This window comes from Numida meleagris, chromosome 1 (assembly GCF_002078875.1).
Source record: "Numida meleagris isolate 19003 breed g44 Domestic line chromosome 1, NumMel1.0, whole genome shotgun sequence".
Lineage (NCBI taxonomy): Eukaryota > Metazoa > Chordata > Aves > Galliformes > Numididae > Numida > Numida meleagris.
Window position 1 is genome coordinate 89,704,411 of NC_034409.1, and position 19,082 is coordinate 89,723,492.

Below are 19,082 nucleotides of genomic sequence, written 5' to 3' on the forward strand. Positions count from 1 at the left end.
GTCAATTAAATTAGTGCAAATTTGTGCCTTCCAAGGGCCCATACAGAATATGTGAGCAGTGGCTGGACTTTCACTGTACATGCCTCAGTGGATGTGTAGCTAGCATGCTACAAGCCATCGATCAGTTTATTCTACAGCCTTTTTCAGGGGAAAGAGAGAAAGTACCTTTGGCGCAAACAGCTGTTGTGCAAGCCATGCACTTAGACAGATGAGCATAAGAGCTTTGAACACCTGGCTAAGATTCACAGAATCCCCAGCTGGAAGTGATTTTCTTCTAAATCCTAGGGCAAAAGAAATGGGAGAAATGGGCCTGTGGCCTGAGGAGGAGGCTAGAATCACAAAGGACTGCACTGCTGTCATTCATGGTATCATCTGACAGATCTGTGTAGGTACTGGTTCGTATTTCCTGGCAAAGCACCATGGAAGAAGATCTGTTACCACCTTGGATGATTATAGAGTGCCAGGCACTGCCTGGAAGACTTCATTGATACCCAACTTTTGTTTATTTGCTTTGAGCTTCTTAGCCTTGTTACTACCCCTCCTTTTCCAGTTGACTTGCAACACAAGTCGGTTGCCTTGCTCTGGAACCTTCTATCATGTTCTCATCTATATTTCTTCCAAGCTGAATAATCACAGTCTACTTTAATTTTGCTTCATGCAGAACTTCTTCTGTATTTCTGACCAGTGAGACACCTTTCTACTGGATTCTGTAGTTGCTGTAAGTTTACATGACCTCAAAAAAGATTGAACAAAGTGAGAGAATCTGTCTAGTACTACTAGTTACAAAGATATGGCACCAGGAAATCCCTGAGCTACAAATCACAGTCATGCATCACTACCCCTGGCCTAGATTCTTTCTGGACATCCACCACCGCCGGCTGTCAGAAAAATGGACAGTAAGCTTTTGGTCTTTCCCATTAATGCAGTTCTTACATTTTTATGCCTTACTCTCTACCTTGCCTAGTTTTTTTTCATCTCTTTAGAAGGGGGTAGGGAATAACAGTAAGTGCTGACAGCACTACAAGTGCAAGAGCATTGTATTTTATACAATTGTAATGATTTTTCATTTTTCTTTCCTATTCCTTCACTAATCATTTCTAGATTTACCTACTTCCATCACTAAGTACCTAATCAATTTTAAAGAGAATTATCCACAACTTCACTATTCATCTTTGCATAGATTCCTCCCTTGTCTGCTTTAATTTCCATTTAACAGTATAATATTTGCAAATACAGAAATTCTAAGCAATTTTATAATTCTGTTACTCTGTATCTTGACATACTCCTACAACTCTTAATTTTTACTGCCCTCGGTAGTATTGTACCATCAGGGAACATTTGTAAACTACATCTCATCCCCTTTGCCAGATGATGCATGAATGTGTTGCATGCTGCTACAGTTTCAAGACTGACCGGGAGGAGCCCATGGAGGCAGATCTACCACAAGATGAAGAAGAACTACTGGAAGTGGATCCACCTGTGACAGACATGACCTGGCACTACCCCCAGCATGCCTTGGCCCTCTGCCACAACATCAGGGCAGTAGAACTGCAGGAGCACCAGGCCATCTCCGTGTCTGCATCACAGCCTCTGCCCCCACTGTTAACTTGGACATGATGAACAATGACTGCAATTGTTGTGTTGTACACTCCCAGTGATCGTACTCTTCGGATTGCCTCTTCTCTCGCTTTATGTACCTGGGTGTGAGGAGAAACTGGGAGAGGCAGTTAACTGGGGGAGAAAGTTCACAAGAGGATAAGTTTCCTCCCTCCAAGGGACAGAGAGTGGCAAGAGATATCAAATGCTATTGGTAACCTGCCCTGCCATTCTGGGTGGGAGGAGTGGCAGAGCAAAACACTTTAAAAGAGAATGAGGAAGTGGACCTGTGATGTCACTGTGCAGTAGCCTTCAGCTAAAGTCAATTACTTCTCTAGCCACCTCCAAGTTAGAAGGAAGAGCACCTTGAGGTGAAAGGAGAGAGAAAGGAGGAGGACAGCAATGAAAGGGCTTCGGCTGTTCATTTTCAGTGCAGGTGAGTACCGATTTGATTGTATCTTCAAGGGTTGGGTAGAAGGAAACGGCACAACGGAGTCTCAGTAATACAGCAGAGTTGGTGTGCTTCGGTTTAACATAAGTTTCTGCATGTTGATGATCAGGCAGGTGTATTTACTTCCCATATGCTGAATGCCCAGACTCACAGGCATCTTGTAAAACTGCAAGTCAACTTCAGAAACAGGAAAAGAATGCTGTACTTCAAGAGGCCGAAAAATATTTCTGAAACCAATTGTAATGACTTCTGTTAAATGCAGCATTTCGTCTTGAAGAAGGCATTTCCTCAACTGAAGTTGAAAAGTCCTTGGATTTTATTCTTTTATACATATATCTGCATGGAGTAGATGTCTCCATAAGTTAACTCCTCCTGTTTATAAATACTCGGGTATGATTTGCGATCTTTATATATTATATATGTCAAGGGGATGCACAGCGATCCCTGCCTACGCATATAACTCAGCAGTTTGCCTTTGGCCTTCATCAGGCTTGCTATTCCTCATCCTGCCTTGTAAAGTCTGAGTCTCACTGCTTTCGGACTTGTCTTCTCATACAAATGGTTCTACGTCATCCTGCAGACTTTAGAGAAAGCTACGTACATGGAAACCACTCACAATTTTGTAATCAAAAACCCTGAAAGCTTTGCTTCAACAAACGGCTCCACAAAAAGGAAATTCATGAGGCTTGAGCGAATTAGAAAAAGGAATCACGCTCTGAATAAAATAAACATGACTTGAGTCATAATCTGGTGATCACTGTGTAAATTGCATAACACTGCTAGTATTCATTCTCCTTTTTCCTTATCCTCACCCTTGATGCTATCTGAATTACGGATTTCTGCACTGGAATGTTTATCTCCTGTATGTTGCGTGAAGCTCTTCTTGGCTGTTTGGGTAGGACTCAAATGATAATTCAGAGTGAAAAAAAGAAAAATTGGAGAAGGTATAGTAGCTTCCTACAGTGCACTAGAGCAGAGGAACTACACAGCACACTGCAGTGCAGGGTGGGAATGCAAGAGCTGCGTTGAATGACCCGTGTCCAGCTGTCAGTGAAGGCTGCCTTCTGCCAAACTTGTCACAGCAGTGTGTGACTGACTGCCACTGTGTCCTTCTTGCTGAATGGAAGGCCCCAAATTGGTCATTTTGAATCAAACAAAATACTTAATTTTAATGCAAATCTCACACATGAGAGGTTTCCCCTCTCCCATGTTGGAACTGATTTTCAGCTAAGCTTCTTAGTAGAAATCAACTCCAAGCATTTCCTTGTAAAACTTGAGCTAACAGTTTTCAGTTCTGTTCCTCACTAGCCTAACTAACCAAGGCAACTCAGCAATAACAGCCCTGTTTGATCAGAATCTCAATCTTTTCAGCAAGGAAAATATCCCTTTAACTGGTTTCAGCTCTACTAATTGCCCTTCACTCTGTTTTGATACTACGCATTAACATGTATACAGTAACAAATGTGAAAGTAAACACTCTGATTTTCTTCTTCCTTTGCACTTGTACTAATGTTTTAAGTTGAGCAGAGGGAGGTTAAACTTCTCTCAATTTTAAAAAATGTTACAAACGTAATTAATAATGATAAAAAGTACTTCTAAGGCTTAAATCTAGATGATGCCATCCATCTAGTGACATAGTGGCTATTTGTCCCCACTGCTTTCCTGAAGTTCTTCAGAGCTGATTCTCCTGTCCTTTCAATTGTCTAAGAAATGGGACTGAATCTATTCAAAAAACATGCCAACAGTAACCAACTGGCTGTTGGTGACTTTGAAGGGGTCAAATGTGGCAAGAAGGAGGATGGAAAGAAATCAGCAAAGTAAATGGCACCTCAGGATGAGATCATGCCACTTCCCCAAGAGCCAAAAGGAGATGTAACGAGGGCAACATGTGAGCAAGAAAGAGATGTAATAGGTGAAAAATGGGAGAACATCAGAAGATGTTGGGCATTAAGACGATAGCAACACACAAATTAGCCATCTCTCTTGCTACGGGCTGTTTCTCCAGTACACAGATGTTCCATGACTCTGTACTGAAGATGTTTGGGAAAACAAAACAAAAACCAAATCTTTTTTATTGTAGGATTTCAGTCATCCAACTGGAAGGAGCCAAAGCACTTCTGAGTGAAGCCTTAGGGCTGGACAGTTTCTCCTCTGCCTCAGGGCTGAGTTAATGACCTGTCAGTGAAGCCTGGTCTGGTGGAACAAGTTTCCGAGTGACAAAAGGATCAGGAAATTGGTTTTGCTCCATCTCCTAGTACAGATTATGATGCTTTCCACCTAAATGCAGGAAAGCATCTCTATCCAGTTGCGACAGGCAAAAAAGATGGCTTTTATAAGTGCCTCTCATGCAGGGTGAATGATTAGAAGCAGTCAGAAGGCCCTGAGGCTGTGCAAGCGTGGCCCTTGTGCTGGCTGTTGCAGAGCAGGGAAAGACCAGGGAGTGGCTGCAATAAAACAACATTAGAGGTACTTTGCCCTGCTGGTTTCCCTTGCATGGCTGTCAACAGTTACAGATGAATCAGTGCCTGAGAGTGTAGAAACCACTACTGCCATGAGGAAGAAACCGATACGCAGCTTAATAATCAAGACCATAGAAAACCCAATTATAGAGCGGAGAACACAGAAAGCTGGCAACTTTAGCCAGAAGCATCCTGCTCTGGTCAGTCAACCTTTTCTTACCAGGACACTACCAAGCACAAAAGGCAATCTTGGCACTTCCACTGAAAATGCCTGAAGCTTTCTGAAGACAGCTGTGGATGGGAGGGCATCTGTGCCCTGCAGTAAGGAAGGAGCGTGCAGAGGAGAGAAAGGTGTGGCTGCTGTAGAAATTCCCAGCCATCTCGTCTCAGGAGAGGGAAATGCAGCAGTTCTGGCAGGACAGGCCACGTCTGCAAGGAGATGGAAGGACCATTTGCTGTGGGGAACAGACTGGATCCAGCAAGCTGTTATAGAAGGTTTTGCCCCTGACAGGGGAGCAGATCCTAGTGCCAGCTGTCCCATACTAACCCATGGTGATATCAAAGTCTTTTTGGTCCTTACACCATTATTTTTTATATATAGTGCACTGCTGCTACAGTCAAGGATCTGGTAGTGTCGATTTTCCAACGGCTTGTTTCTTTCGGCCTAAGGCATGTGGCTGTAACAACTTTTTGTCTAGAACAGCCTGTATTTACAATCCTGATGCAACTCACAGTGGAATCCAGATGTCCTTTGTTCTCTTCCTTGCACACTTCATTTCCTTGTGGATCTCAGATGGACAGAGACATGGCTGAGTCAGGCCCCAGAGCTTGCTAGATGGCAGCTTTTTAATCATGTCCTTCCTGAGGAGCACCGACTCAGCCTGGTCATTTCAGAAGCAAACCTTCACCACCACAGCGTGCCTCTCTCAGGGGAGCATACATCTCTGCGCTCTTCCACCTTCCTCCTTACTGGACCTCGCTCCTCCTTGGCGCAGGAGTGCCTCTCAGCAGCATTTCCTTTCCCTTCTCCTTCCCCTCTATCTGGTTTCAGACAGAGTTTTCAAATGGTGCTATACAGAAAATACAGAAAGAGGGCTCATAAAATAAATTACATCTTTATAAACTCCACAGAAGTGTTTGTTCAGGTAAAGAAGAGGGAAGTAAGGCAAAGAAAACAGAGTTTCTCTGCCATCCTGTGCAGCAGCTCCCTATAGTCCATCAGCAGCAGCGTATGTTGCCTCCTGCTCAGAAGGGAATGCCATGGCTGACAGAGGGGAAGTTGTGGGTTTTTGTGGCAGGTAAAAAAGCCAGACATGGAAATCAGATACTATTAGTTTTGCTGACCAATGAATTCATTCTCTTTTCCAGTTCTGGTGACCACTTATGCCCTCACTGTGGAAACACCCACCAAGGAAGTACAGGTGGCACGAGGGAAGAACGCTACTCTCCGCTGTAATTTTAATACTAATTTTTTCACCAGCTCAGGAGATTTTGTTGTCTGGAAGAAAATCATTAGTGCGGTAAATCAAATTGCATAACAAAATATATGATAGGGCATCCAAGAGGGAGGCGGGAGGAGAGATGGAAGCAGGATGGTGAGAAAGTGTTTTGGAAGAAAGGGATCCCTTCAAGACTTTCTTTAATCTCAGACCTATGCAATTAGAAACTTTGATGGTAGATTCAATTTAATACAAATCTGTTGTGTGACATTAGGCAAGCCCCCACCCTTTTTTTCCTTCTCTTCTGGTCTTACAATTGTATATTGAGGATATGTGTATGTCCCTTGGGTTTACATCGATTTATGTATATGAGAAATTCAGATAGTTTATAAAAAGCTTTGCAAATTTTTGTGCGTATGTAGTATACATATATTGTATGTATACATATTTGCTGATGTATAAGAAGTTTTAATTGATACTAGTACATGGAAAGATTCTTGAGGTCTCTTACATTCACAGGGAATACAACACAAAGACCTCTAAAGTTCTTCTTGGGAATTAGAGAGAGGAGAAGCAGCATTTGGAGTCCTCCTTGGAGTAACTGCCAAGGGTTTCTTCTCCTAAGATCGCTGCTGGAAGAAGGCAAGGGAATATGTATAATCATAGGAGGATTTTGTTGACACATGAATATCAAACAATATCAAATATCATCACATCTTCATGATGTCCCATCATGAAGAGGAAAAGTAAAAAAGTAAAGACCCAGCAAAAGCAATTGGCTGTCTCTGACCAGAAAAGATGTAAGGAGGATTCCAGTCAGAAACTCTCACTCTTTTGAACTTCCAAGTTTTGGCTTTTTTTTTTTTTTGTCCTTTTATTGATTTCTGAGTTATTCTTCTCTTAAGAATGAACTAATCTATGGAGTTAGACCATAGATCTGCACAGAAGAAACTAAGATTGCTTAGTTTCCCTCCCTCTCTGACAGGATGATGCTGTCACTAGGTATTTTGATGGACTTGTACAGTATGGCAAGGGCTACGAGAACCGAATACATTTTACTGGTGATGTAAACAGTGGAGACATCAGCATCACCATCAATGAAGTAACCATGGAAGACAACGGGACGTATGTATGCAGCGTTCGTCTACGGGATGACCCCCCGCGGCAGTCTGCACTCACGAGTCTTTTCGTCCTCAGTAAGCACGATGGAGACAAAATTAGATTAGATTCACTGGATGATCCACTATCCTTCTTCTAAAGTCCGTACTGTTTTTTATAAAATTGACTTTCTAACAGAAAAAAAATCTCCCAGTAAATCATAATCCATAATCCTGTCTTCAGTCTTTTCCTACAACTACAGAAGTAGGTTGGAATGCTTAAAGCATCCAACTCCCTTTGATACTTGACTATAGAAAATATTTAGAGTGGTATGGGTCACTCTCCTACTAACCTAGTAAGCTTATTGCAGATCATTCCTCATTCACTCTGTGGCTTGTCACTCTCCAGTTACCAAAAGAAGAGTTATCCAACATTATTAGAGATATCCCAAAAAGCATCGTACAGTTTCTTCTTGGCCGACAAGTATCAAGAAGGAACAAACAGATTAGGGACAACCTTCTTTTGAAAAGGCTGTAGGTGCAAGGCCAGCCTCTGTTCTGGAGGAATTAAAAAACAGATGCAGGAAATGTGTTGAAACAAAATATTACACATAATTAACCAAATTCTCTTTTTCTTTCCTTCAGTTGCACCATCCAAGCCAGAATGCAAGATTGTGGGCACAGCAGAATATGGACAGACTATCAATCTAACCTGCTTTTCTCATGAGGGCTCCCCAAAACCCACATATACCTGGCAAAGCTTCAACATACAAAATGAACCCCGTGTACTACAAACAACAAACGGTATGGGAATTTCAAAGACATCAAGGCTTTGAGCTCTCCATAGTTCTGGGTTAGAAAGACTTTGAAATGCAAATAGAAGAACACACTAGAACTCTCTTTCTAGGAAATCCTTTAACCAGGATTTTAAGAAATTGTCCTTTTGGTAAGATACATTCCTGAGTAACTTAGCAAGGCAAAAAGGACTTTTACTGTAAGTAACAGTGGTCGCTGTTTTGCACTTTTGCACTTTTAGTTCTTACCTGGCAAGAAAGCTGTCTCACTTTGGAAGTGGGAAGAAATAATTCCTACTCAGTTGCTGGATGTAAGGGTGGGATAGCATGAGGAATAAAATCCAGTTTTCTAACTGGTGTCCCTTTATATCTCAGCTCGCTTGACAATGATCAGGTCACTTTCTGGAGTTAGGGCAAAGAAAAGCTGGCTCTGGAAGACACTTTCCTTCCAGAGATGACTCTTAATCTATAGGAAAGTGTAATGAGAAACAGTTAACACTGTTCCTACTTTGAGAATAAAAGAAGCTTCCAATTCAGAGGGACCGCAACAGACTTGAAAGGTGGGTCTGGGTGAATCTAATGAGGTTCAACACAGCAAAGGGCAAAGTTTTGTGCCTGGGCCGGAGGAATTCCAGGCATATATACAGACTGGGAGGAGCAATCCTTGAGAGTAGCCCTTGAGAGTAGCAGAGAAGGACTTGGGGGTCCTGGTGGATGAAAAACTGAACATGAGCCAGCAGTGTGCTCTTCCACTCGGAAAGCAAATAGTATCCTGGGCTCCATCAGAAGAGGGGTGGCAGCAGGGAGAGGGAGGTGATTGTCCCTCTCTACTCTGCCCTTGTGAGGCCCCATCTGGGGTACTGTGTTCAGGTCTGGGGCCTCCAATAGAAGAAAGACAGGGAGCTGTTAGAGAGGGTCCAGAGAAGGGCCACAAAGATGATCAGAGCGCTGGAGCACCTCCCCACAAAGACAGGCTGAGGGAGCTGGGCTTGTTCAGCCTGGAGAAGAGAAGGCTGCGGGGTGACCTCATTGCAGCCTTCCAGTACCTAAAGGGAGCCTACAAACAGGAGGCTACTCTTTACAAAGGTAGATAATGGCAGAACAAGGGGAAATGGTTTTAAGTTGAAGGAAGGAAGATTTATGTTGGATATCAGGGGGAAGTTCTTTACTGTGGGAGTGGTGAGGTGCTGGAACAGGCTGCCCAGAGAGGTTGTGGATGCCCCGTCCCTGGAGGTGTTCAAGGCCAGGTTGGATGGGGCCCTGTGCAGCCTGATCTAGTATTAGATGTGGAGGCTGGCATCCCTGCCTGTGTCAGGGGAGTTGGAGCTTGATGATCCTTGAAGTCCCTTCCAACCCAAGCCATTCTATGATTCTTTAGGACTGTCATACAAGCCCTAATGTTTTATTTGCTTTTATTTTTACATCAGAATCTGAGAAAAGGATATGAATTTCCATGGACCTCAGGTAGAATTATTCATAGAAAAATGTGAGTTTAATAGCCTTTAAAGTGCAGTAGTATCTCAGGACCCAGATTTATTACTCCAAGCCACTTCCTTTCTTCCTGATATCTTAACTCCAAAAAGACAGACTACGTTGTCTGAACCTGAACATCTTTCCTGGCTTAAGTTATTGTAGCATTGCTAAACTAAATATGTTAAGGCTGTAGGCTACTCAGTTCCCAGTAGATGACTCTTGCATAAATTATGCAAAAGATGGAACCTACACAGAAACACAAACCACACTCACTTGGCTGGCCACTAAGCGGTGCCAGTGCATCACGCACAGCCCTGCACACACCCTGATTTGTCTTCTCAAAGCAACAGCTGTCTCCCCACTCCTGCCTTCATTCTGTTCTTTCCTGGAGCAGGATTCTGTTCTGACCCATTTCCACATTATTTCTGTTTTCATCAGAGCACTGTTGTCCAGTAAGTGAACCAGCTGTCCCTGACCCCCCGTGGTGGCTGGATGCTCCACTGTCACTCCAAGCAATACGCTTCTTACTGTCCTAGGCTAAGTGGGGCCCATTCTGCTGAACTCCCTCAGGAGCCACTCCAAAACTGACAGTATCTGACGTGCATTGTTCCAATTTGACTCAGCAGTCAATTACTTTTAAGTTAATATAGTAGGATTTACAGTCCAGTAGCAAACTGCAGTTCTGAGAGCTATAAACATCGTACTGGAGGAGGAAGGAAAAAGAAAGAAACGGTGAAGAAAGCTCAGACAGCAGAGACTTAAAAACAAAAAAAAAGAAGCAGGTGGAGCTCATTATTTCTTGGTTTGCACGCTCTTTTTCTAGCTGGCACTAGGCGTCAGCAAAGACTGAACAGAATCTCTGTCCCAAACAGGAGCTGGAAAGAACTGAAAAGCACAGAGAACATAGCAGAAAAGCTACTGAAAAGCATTCAGAGCTTCCGGATTTTAGAGCAGAATTTGGACTTTTATCAGTAGAAAACAACAATAAAAAAGAAGTACTCCTGCAAGCATCAGCTGGAGATGTAACAAGCACCGCTTAACAAACAGCTAAGATTCAGTTACAGTTCTGCGCTCTGCTAGGTTGGATAGGCAGTGTCTGGCGTTAAAGCATTCCCATGTCACTGTTCTTCTTTTTCTTCCTTTATTTGCACAGCCTGGATGGCCTCTCTCAGAGAGGAAAACTACTGCCACCCCTGTTACCGAACTCCGGCGACCCTTTTCGTATTACCCTTGCACACAGAGAACCTAAACCTGGTTCTGGCCAAATACCGCACGTAGCATCAATATGATAAGCAGCAAAATGGCGTTTATTGGTAAAAGCTACAGAACTATATAGTATTTCTTATCTTTTTACTAGACTGTTCCAGAAGCTCATACGGGCTCCTGGCCAATGATATTGAATCTCCTGCTTCTGACCTCTTACTTCCGAAAGGCCATATATGGAGTTGTTATACACCTTGTTATGAAAACAAAGAAGGACAGCCTCTCTGTGTTATGACCCCCCCCCCAATAATTCAAATCAGAAATCCTAAGGGTTGGAGGACTGAAGAACCTTTTGCCGTTTAACAAGTTAATTCATGAGATGGGCACTGGTTTGTGCCATCTCACATTTCAAAGCAAAAAGGGCTCCTGACCACCTACCCACTGCAAAAAAAAAAAAAAGAATCTGTCACTAAGCATACCTACCTCCTTATGCTCCACCCACAGTTTTCTTGTTTTCTTTCTAGAAGGAATGTTCCAGTACTGCATTTTCTGTAATCAAAACAACACACTTCCATTTGTCCTCCCACAAATCACACTAAGACCTAAAGCCTAGCATGGAAACTCCTGAGCAAGAGGGAGCAATCTGTCAGCTCCCACAACTTCTCCTCACCCCTTCCATCCTGAGCTAGAACTGAAGGGCTGCTGTCCCCATTTCCTTCCCTCCTATAGTCCTTCTCTTTTCCTGACTGGTTTGTGTTTCACAACAGGAGAGCAAATAACACTGAAGAACGTCTCAGCAGATACCTCCGGCTTTTACATCTGCACTTCAACAAACAGTGTGGGAAAGGAAATTTGCAACATGACAGTCAGCGTTGTCCCACGTAAGAGTCTATTCCTTTGGAAGGATTGTACCAGAGGATGCACCCTAGCTAGCTGTGAAAGCATTAACAGAGGCAATGTAAACGAAATTTTAGAATTCTGCTTTCTTTCAAGAAGTAGCACATTAATTTAAAATTAATTCTCAGCAGAAAGAGCACTCAGAGTGCTCACTAACACACAGAGCTGACAAGAAACCAAAAATGTGCATAACAAGCTAAGCCTGAGCCCCCAAAGTATGAATCTGATCTCTATAAAGTACAGCTGTTGTTCTGATCCAGGGGCTGTTCCTGTAGGCTTATCAGAGACCCAGTACAGAACTAATTCTATTTGCTGTAGTCAAACAAATGTCTTCTACTCAGTTCAGCTCTGTCAGTAGGATCTGAAGACCAATGGTTGTGCTGATTGCATTTGATAACATTCTCGCTGCAAAGGGGTAATTCTTTTCCTCCTTTACAGCATCCATGAACATCGCCCTTTATGCAGGCATTGCTGGAGGAGTTCTTGCTGCAGTTGTGGTTATTGGTATTCTAGCCTACTGCTGCTGCTGCCGAGGGGACAAGGACTATGAGGAGACGTAAGTACCTTTCTCAAAAAAAGGGAACGGAACATACAAAGGATTCACCTTCTCCCGCTGGCATCAGCCTATGGCATCAGCCTATGGGAAAGCGTGGGAGAAAAGAAGTCACCAAGGAAAGTACACACTGCTTTTTTCCTCTTCTCTTTCTACCTTGGTGCTTCCCATCTCTTCTCGCAGAACATGCTTGTATCATCAGATGCCTTTGCGTTCTGTGGGGCAAAATCCAAACATTCCATCTTGGAAGTGAATTTTCAGGTCCCATTCAGTCAAGCACACTCAGTCATTGACAAAGCTCAGTCTGTTTCTCATTTCTCATAGTCCCTATAGTTGTTTCTGCCCTTGCATGCCCAAATCAACATGATGCTCTGTACTCAGAAACGTTACACCAAGAAAGACCACTGTCAGAAGAGTGGGATGAGAAACGATACACTAGTCATCCTCTCTCTACATACATGCTCACACCACCAGCGAGACTTAATTTAGAGTTTGGTTTGGTACGCTTCTAGATCAACATAGAGCAGTCTGAAACCATTCTAACCCAAAATCTCTTCAGTATAGTTTCTAGCTGGCTCTAACTAACTACTAACTACTAACTCTCCTACTCTCCTACTCTACTAACTACTCCTGCATAACATTTTAGGGAAAGAGAAGATGAAGATGAACGCGCGCAGAGGATACCTATGGATACTCAGAGAGCAAATGATGATTCTGAATACGAATGAAGAAAGAAGCAGGAAGCCAATGCCACCTTCAGGTTTTGCTGAGGAACAGACACCACTGTAGAAAAGAAAGCAAACACCTATTTCTTGCCACAAGAAGTATTTAGAATAATCAAGTAAAAGCTAATGGCTCTGTCTTGAAGTTTCCAAGGGGGATGGGGGGTGGAAATATTCTTGTTTCAATGGAAAGATGTGCTTAGCATGCAGTGGGTATTAATATTTAACCTCATAGCAGAAAAATGCATGTGAAGCACTGTTCCACCCACTCATCCAAAAATAACCAGTCTTCTCACCATCCCACTTTCTGTGAAGGAAGCCAGACAAGTCTATCTGGAGAACAGAGTTGCTAGCATATCCCTAGATCCATAGAACTAGTGACCTTGAAACCTAAGTTGTCAAGGAAGGGTGGTCTTGTTTACAGTGCTATGCAAATATCAGAGCTTGCAGCATTGTCCAATACAGAAATTATTTTAGGCAAGATTGAAGCAAGATTATTTTTATGGACTTTTATTAAATATATTTTTGTATGTATTATACAAGCACATATGAATAAAAAATATGGAAAAAAGCACAGATGAGCAAAGTCTCCTGTTTGAAGCAACAATACCTTCTAACAAAACTCTGAAATGTAACTTTCAGGAGAGCCAGCAATCCTCCTACACACGGGCAGCGTTTTCTAGATTATGAACCGTGCGTGTCAGACTACTAAGAATAACAGCTTTCTGACTGCCTTTGTTTTGCATGATACTCTAATCATAGCCTTCATTTGTAGTAATAACAACTGCAAAGACCAGAGTTTTTTACACGATACATCCAAACCCAAATCTCTCTGGCAATGAACAACTTGAAGCACAACTCAGCAAGACATTCTGAGGACTTCTTCCAGTGCTTAGTTTAGATGCATGACTAAACATTGCAAAGATGGATTACCAAAAAAAGAACTGCACACAGAAGCTGGAGGAAGGTAAAAGAGCAAGGTGCGTAGCTCAGAAACAGAGAAGAAAAAATACAATGGCACATCTTATTCTCTTTTGCAATGAGACAGTGTAGTATGAATAATCTAATTAGCATTTTAACAGGTTTTTACTGCAAAACAAAAGCCGTGTCTTTTATGAATGTTTCAGGACATTGGTCAGTGCTTTCTGTTCCCTCGCAAACACTTACATCCTTGGGCTAAAGAGGGCTTCCTGTGAGGGATAATAGCGTGGATTCTCATCAGTGTCCTTAACTGGAAAGACCAGCAAAAGGACATGACAACTATGAATACTATTTGTGGCCAGAAGCTGACTCTGATCTCTAAAACATCTCGATATTGTGTTACTTATTCCATATTTTTCACTCTCAGGATATGTGAAACTTAAATGTTGCTTGTCAGCTGAAGTCTTGAAATAACATTTGCACATTGGTCATTTTAAATGTAAATAAGAATGAAGATTAACAAATCTGCATCAAGCTATCTGCAAACAAACAAAAACCAGCCACAAAGTACAGAAAAAATTGTTAAAAGACCCCTCAAAGCCATGAATTCAATTCTAAATAGGTCCCATAAGAACAAGCGAGGAAGGTAAGAGAGAAACATGACAACCATTGAAGAAGAGCTACTTACATTCTCCAATGCTAAGCTATGTTCTTCCTTCGGAAATAAATTGAGTGAGAGCACGCAGAGCTGAGATACTTTGCCTCTTCTCAAGCTTTTTTTTTTTTTAAGATTAACATTTTGAAAGCTGCATATTTACCACGATGCTACATGTGTAGCAACCGATTTCTTAAATTCAGCCAGTCAGAAATACGCGTATTTGAATTCCTACCTACTCCAAGGTTTTCCATCAATTGTATATCTTTTGAAGCAGGAATAGCTCCAAGAGTCTCTAGTATATTCTGAACTTCAAACAAAACTAAAGCAGTGCCCCCAACACATTTAGGGAGAAGATGAAGGAAGTGAACAACATTTAATGAATTCCTGGGAATTAATGTACACGCACCTAACCTCAATACTCACACCCTTCACAAGGTGGGAACTGAGCAGAAAAGGAGTGACACTCCAGTCTATAGTGTATTACTATTTGGTTATGTTCAACTTTCAGACAGAAGAGCATGCTTTATCTGTGCATGAAAAGAAAAGAACAACAAAAGAACACCAGAATTTAAGTGCTCACAAACCATTTTCCCACTTGCGGGACTGCTGTTACCCAAACTGGGGAGAACAGCCACAGTATGATTTTGATACATCATTAATAGCAAGATTTCTTTCAGCAAGCATACTAAGATATTTAAAAGTTATGATTTTTCCCCCTTCTGATAGTACCTCAGAAATCTAGAAGTCATTTCGTATATAATGAAGTGTATGAAGGAAACAAAAAAAGCCCATTTCAACAATCCAGCAAGCCAAAGAAAAGAAGGTAGGAAAGAAATGTCACAAATTGAAAAGTTGGATCACCCTGCACTGCCAAAAGCAATTACACTAACCAGGACTTTACTACGTTTCCATCTTTTGTCTAAAGGTGACTACTTCTCCCCAGAAAACTGCTACTGCTTAAGAGAACTGCTCCTTCGCTTTTAATGTTCATTCTTATCTGGACATTTTTAAGCCAAGGAACTCAAGAGGTCTAGTAAATGTGGCAAGAAAATCATCATCATCTACGAGCGAAAAAAGCAATGGGACAAAAGTTAAATGCTCTGACAGCAGGCACAGATGACCACAGCACAGCAGAAGCATGGATGTAAGACAGAGTCCCAGTAGTTTTATACACTCTGCAAGGCAAGTATTCTCATCAGCACCTCTGTTCCTATTTCCATGTCACTTTCCAAATGTTTATGTTTCTTCCCCTCAGTTCTGGGCATTGTTCCCAGCAGAGATGCTCTCCTGCTAGTCCTGACTGCAGTGTTGCAAGGGATCCTTACCTCCTAGGTGCTGGACTTCAGGACACGGTTCCCTATTAGCACTTCCTGCCCTCAAGCGTATCAGCTGGCTTCCTCCATTGGGTGACTTCAGCAGGTAAGAGTGCCCTCCATCACTTCCTGGGTCACTGCCATTAAACAGGGTATTGCAGGCTCCTGCAGTGCCACACCTGTCAGTGGCCTCCACGTAGAGTATGCCTTTTTAACTGCTACCTTCAGAGTCCAAATGGATTTTTAATCATCTGTCCACCCACCTAGCATCCCAACTTGGACACGTGCATACCACATTGAGAGCCTTGCTAAAGTCAAGGCAAATGACCACTGCTACACTTCTTTCACTCACAAATCTATCATGGAAGGCAACTGGGATGGTCAGGTATGATTTTGCCTTAGCAAACCCATGCTAACTGCTGCCAGTCTCCTCCTTCTATTTACCCATAAAGGTGTTCCAAGAGGGCTCAACCCATGATTTTTCCAAGGAGCGCAGTGGAGTTGATTGGTTTATGGTTCCCTAGATTGTTCTTTGGCAAATGGGTGCAATATATTTGCCTTCCCTCCACTGCTGCAGACTTCCCATGCTTTCTGTGACCTTTTAAAGACAGAATAGCTTTGCAAGGATATCAGGCTGCTTTCTCAGCATCCTCAGACGCAACCTATCACACCCCGTGGTCTTGTATGGGTCAGGTTCTCCCAGGCGATTTCCCAACTTGATCTTCATCCATTGCTTTCCCTTCTTTCAAATACAGAAATTCGAGCTCTTGATAGCAACGACTGAGGCAAAGGCAACATTGGGGAACTGTGTCACTCACAGCTCACACTGGGGAATGGGGTCAGTCACACTGTTCAGCAACAGGAGCACTTTTCTCTGTTCAGTCTTTTCCTGTTAATATAGTCGCAGCTCTTCTTCTTGACCTCGATATCCCTTACAAACATCAATGCCACACTGGAAAGCTTTGGATTTCCAAATACCATCCCTACATGCCTGGCCAATATTTCTGGGCTTTTCCTTTGTGGCCAGCACCTGTTCCTACCTCCCATATACACTTTTTTTTTTTTTTTGCACTCAAGTGCAGTCAAGTGTTCCCTGAAAAGCCAAGATGACTCCTGGCAGATCTACCTCCATTCCTAAACTGTTTTTCCACTTGGGAGACACTGTCCCCAGTGTTCTGCCAGTCTTCCTAGAATCCTTTAAGAGTTGGCTCCCAGGGATTCCATCTCCCCCTTTCCTGCACACCGCCCAGTGTCTGCTCTCACTGCCTTCCTCACTTTTCTCAGGATCTTGAGCTGCAGTATTACAAAGCCGCAAAAAGCAGAGGCTGACACTACTTATTTCAAGAATGGTGCACAATTCAGAACTGAGCAGATAGACAAGAGTTAATTATCTCACAATTCTTGTTGCTAGAGTAACAGCACTACATTTCTATTTATTCGAATCATCAGTTCCAGCAAAGACACAAAGGATGTCTTCTATCTGAAGAAGTTCACAGAACAATAAGCAAACCATTAAGGTTAATTCTGGATGCATTAGGACTAGCACCAAGTTTATTATAACTCAATGAAAGGGAATTGGGAACTTCTCTCTTGCCTTTCACCTGTTCACGTGGAAGTATGGGGAATAATCTGAAAACTGTAATCAGAGAAGCTTGTGGATCTTAAGTCTGCATTCTTCTCTTTCTGCTCAGATTTTACTACCCTAGTCTTGAAGCATAGTAACAAAAGCTGTTAGAAGTTTTTGTATTTACATTAATATGATACTGAATAAATATTTTAAGAATGAATTCTCTTCTTCGTAAGAAATGAAACATGAAACTTTTATTGTACCGACTTCTGAAAATAATCCAAAGATAACAGTTCTGTACATTTTGAAATGTCAGCGCAGCCATCAGCTGGTAAACTTAGAACTCAACTATTATTCCACTGCAGATAAAAGCCTTTACCACTAATAAGTAGACCTTGTTACCCTGTGTATGGGAACTGCTGAGTCATGGCCTGAACCACTGATTGAGCACTTAGAAGAAAGACCCAGTCAGCCCTGGGAGCACAGGTGAAGGCAATTCACTGTGTGACCAGAAGGCTCCACCCCTCTTAGGCCTCATTTAAGGGCTGACTGCCACTGAGGAAGGATCTCTTTCTGGACATCCCTCCTTGGTGGAAGTTTTTTCCTGCAAACCTAGAATCTTCTGATACGGGTGAGCAATCTCCTTCCCTTCCTTTGTAGCACCTTTCTCTTGTGCTGGTCCTTCCACCTCTTTTTTAACGCCTTTTCCATGATGTTGATCTTTCTGATCGCTACATTTGGTGAGCCAGGTGGACCAAGATATTAAAATGGCAAGATATTGAAATGGCTTTCCTTTTGAATATCTTTAAATGGGTCAAGGGGGGAGAACATCATCCTTCTTGATAAAACCCTGTCAGGGCACATCCCAGGATTTCTGGGTTCACCCTTTTATGAATTGGCAGCCATAGTTGAAAAATAGGGTCCCTTGTGGAATAGTGGAAATATTTCTCAATCCCCATCTGGCATGGCAAAATATTTTTATGGGTTAGGTAAAGATATACTAATCACAAGGAACACCAACTGGCTGTGTCCACCGTAGCATGGCCATTATTAATGGCACTGAATTGTGCAGAACTTTCAAATAGTACTTTAGAAAATGAGAACCAATTACTGTGTGATTGCATTGAGAAACTTGAGCAAGAGTTTGGCCTACTGACACGGAAAAAACCTAAGTTTAACTTTTCCTTTAAAGCAAATACGGAGTATCGCATTGGAAAATACTCAGGCCCTTGAACCAGTAGACCTGGGTAATGCAACAGAAAAAAAATCTCAAGATCGGATCTCAAAGCCCCACTTGAGGCAGATCCCTTCAAGATCTGACCTATAGTGATGCAAAAAAACAACAACAAAAAAATACAGGATAGACCAGCAGGGGTGCCCCCTGCCCAAACCCATCTTCACGTAACAGCTCGCCCCATATGGCATCTGAATTGATGGGTTTGGTGCAATGATTTCAGCAGAAAACAAGGGAAGGTGTACTGGCTTGGTTACTTTGATTATGGGACATGGGGGCAGAGAGTGTTGTGGTCAGTGGACCAGAAGTTTCCAAGCTTGCATTCATTACCTTGCACCCTGCCCTTAGACAAAGACTATATGCCACTGTGCAACATAATGAGGAGAATCATTCCCTAATGGGTTAGTTGATGGCGGCATGCTGTATCACTTGGCCTAATAAGACCAATATCCTGGTGCATGCAGGTTTATGGTCCTCCATGGAGGACCTCCAAGCATATATTTGTGAGCTAGGAATGAAAGAGGTCATTTATGAGGAAGCCTTCAAAAGTCTTAATTTAGTAAAATCCTCCTCTAGAATGAGGGACCTAATTTTACAACAGGCACCTTCCCACTACTGTGGCACTTTAGTATCTATATTGAACCCCCTGGTGGCCTCAGAGGCCATTATTCAGCAGGGTGCCCAGTTGGTGGCTGATCTGGAGAA

At 42.6% G+C, this 19,082-nt stretch overlaps 2 protein-coding genes across 2 annotated transcripts in view; one reads left to right on the plus strand and one right to left on the minus strand.

Moving 5' to 3' along the window:
• Positions 1 to 19,082, minus strand: part of DUSP27 (dual specificity phosphatase 27 (putative)) — a 48,151-nt gene that overhangs the window by 24,849 nt on the left and 4,220 nt on the right. The gene's annotated exons all lie outside the window — the stretch shown is intronic.
• GPA33 (glycoprotein A33) lies at positions 1,395 to 13,237 on the plus strand. The gene is made up of 7 exons (XM_021402132.1): positions 1,395 to 2,032; positions 5,875 to 6,026; positions 6,931 to 7,141; positions 7,688 to 7,846; positions 11,280 to 11,393; positions 11,848 to 11,965; positions 12,609 to 13,237. Exons 1-7 carry the CDS (start codon positions 1,999 to 2,001, stop codon positions 12,688 to 12,690), a joined length of 870 nt encoding a protein of 289 aa, XP_021257807.1. The 5' UTR covers positions 1,395 to 1,998; the 3' UTR covers positions 12,691 to 13,237.

Bases quoted from the DNA above. Each gene is read 5' to 3' on its own strand.
- GPA33 (XM_021402132.1), top strand. From the start codon at position 1,999: ATGAAAGGGCTTCGGCTGTTCATTTTCAGTGCAG. The intron at 2,033-5,874 runs GTGAGTACCGAT...TCTCTTTTCCAG, and splicing joins GCTGTTCATTTTCAGTGCAG to TTCTGGTGACCACTTATGCC. The intron at 11,966-12,608 runs GTAAGTACCTTT...ATAACATTTTAG, and splicing joins GACAAGGACTATGAGGAGAC to GGAAAGAGAAGATGAAGATG.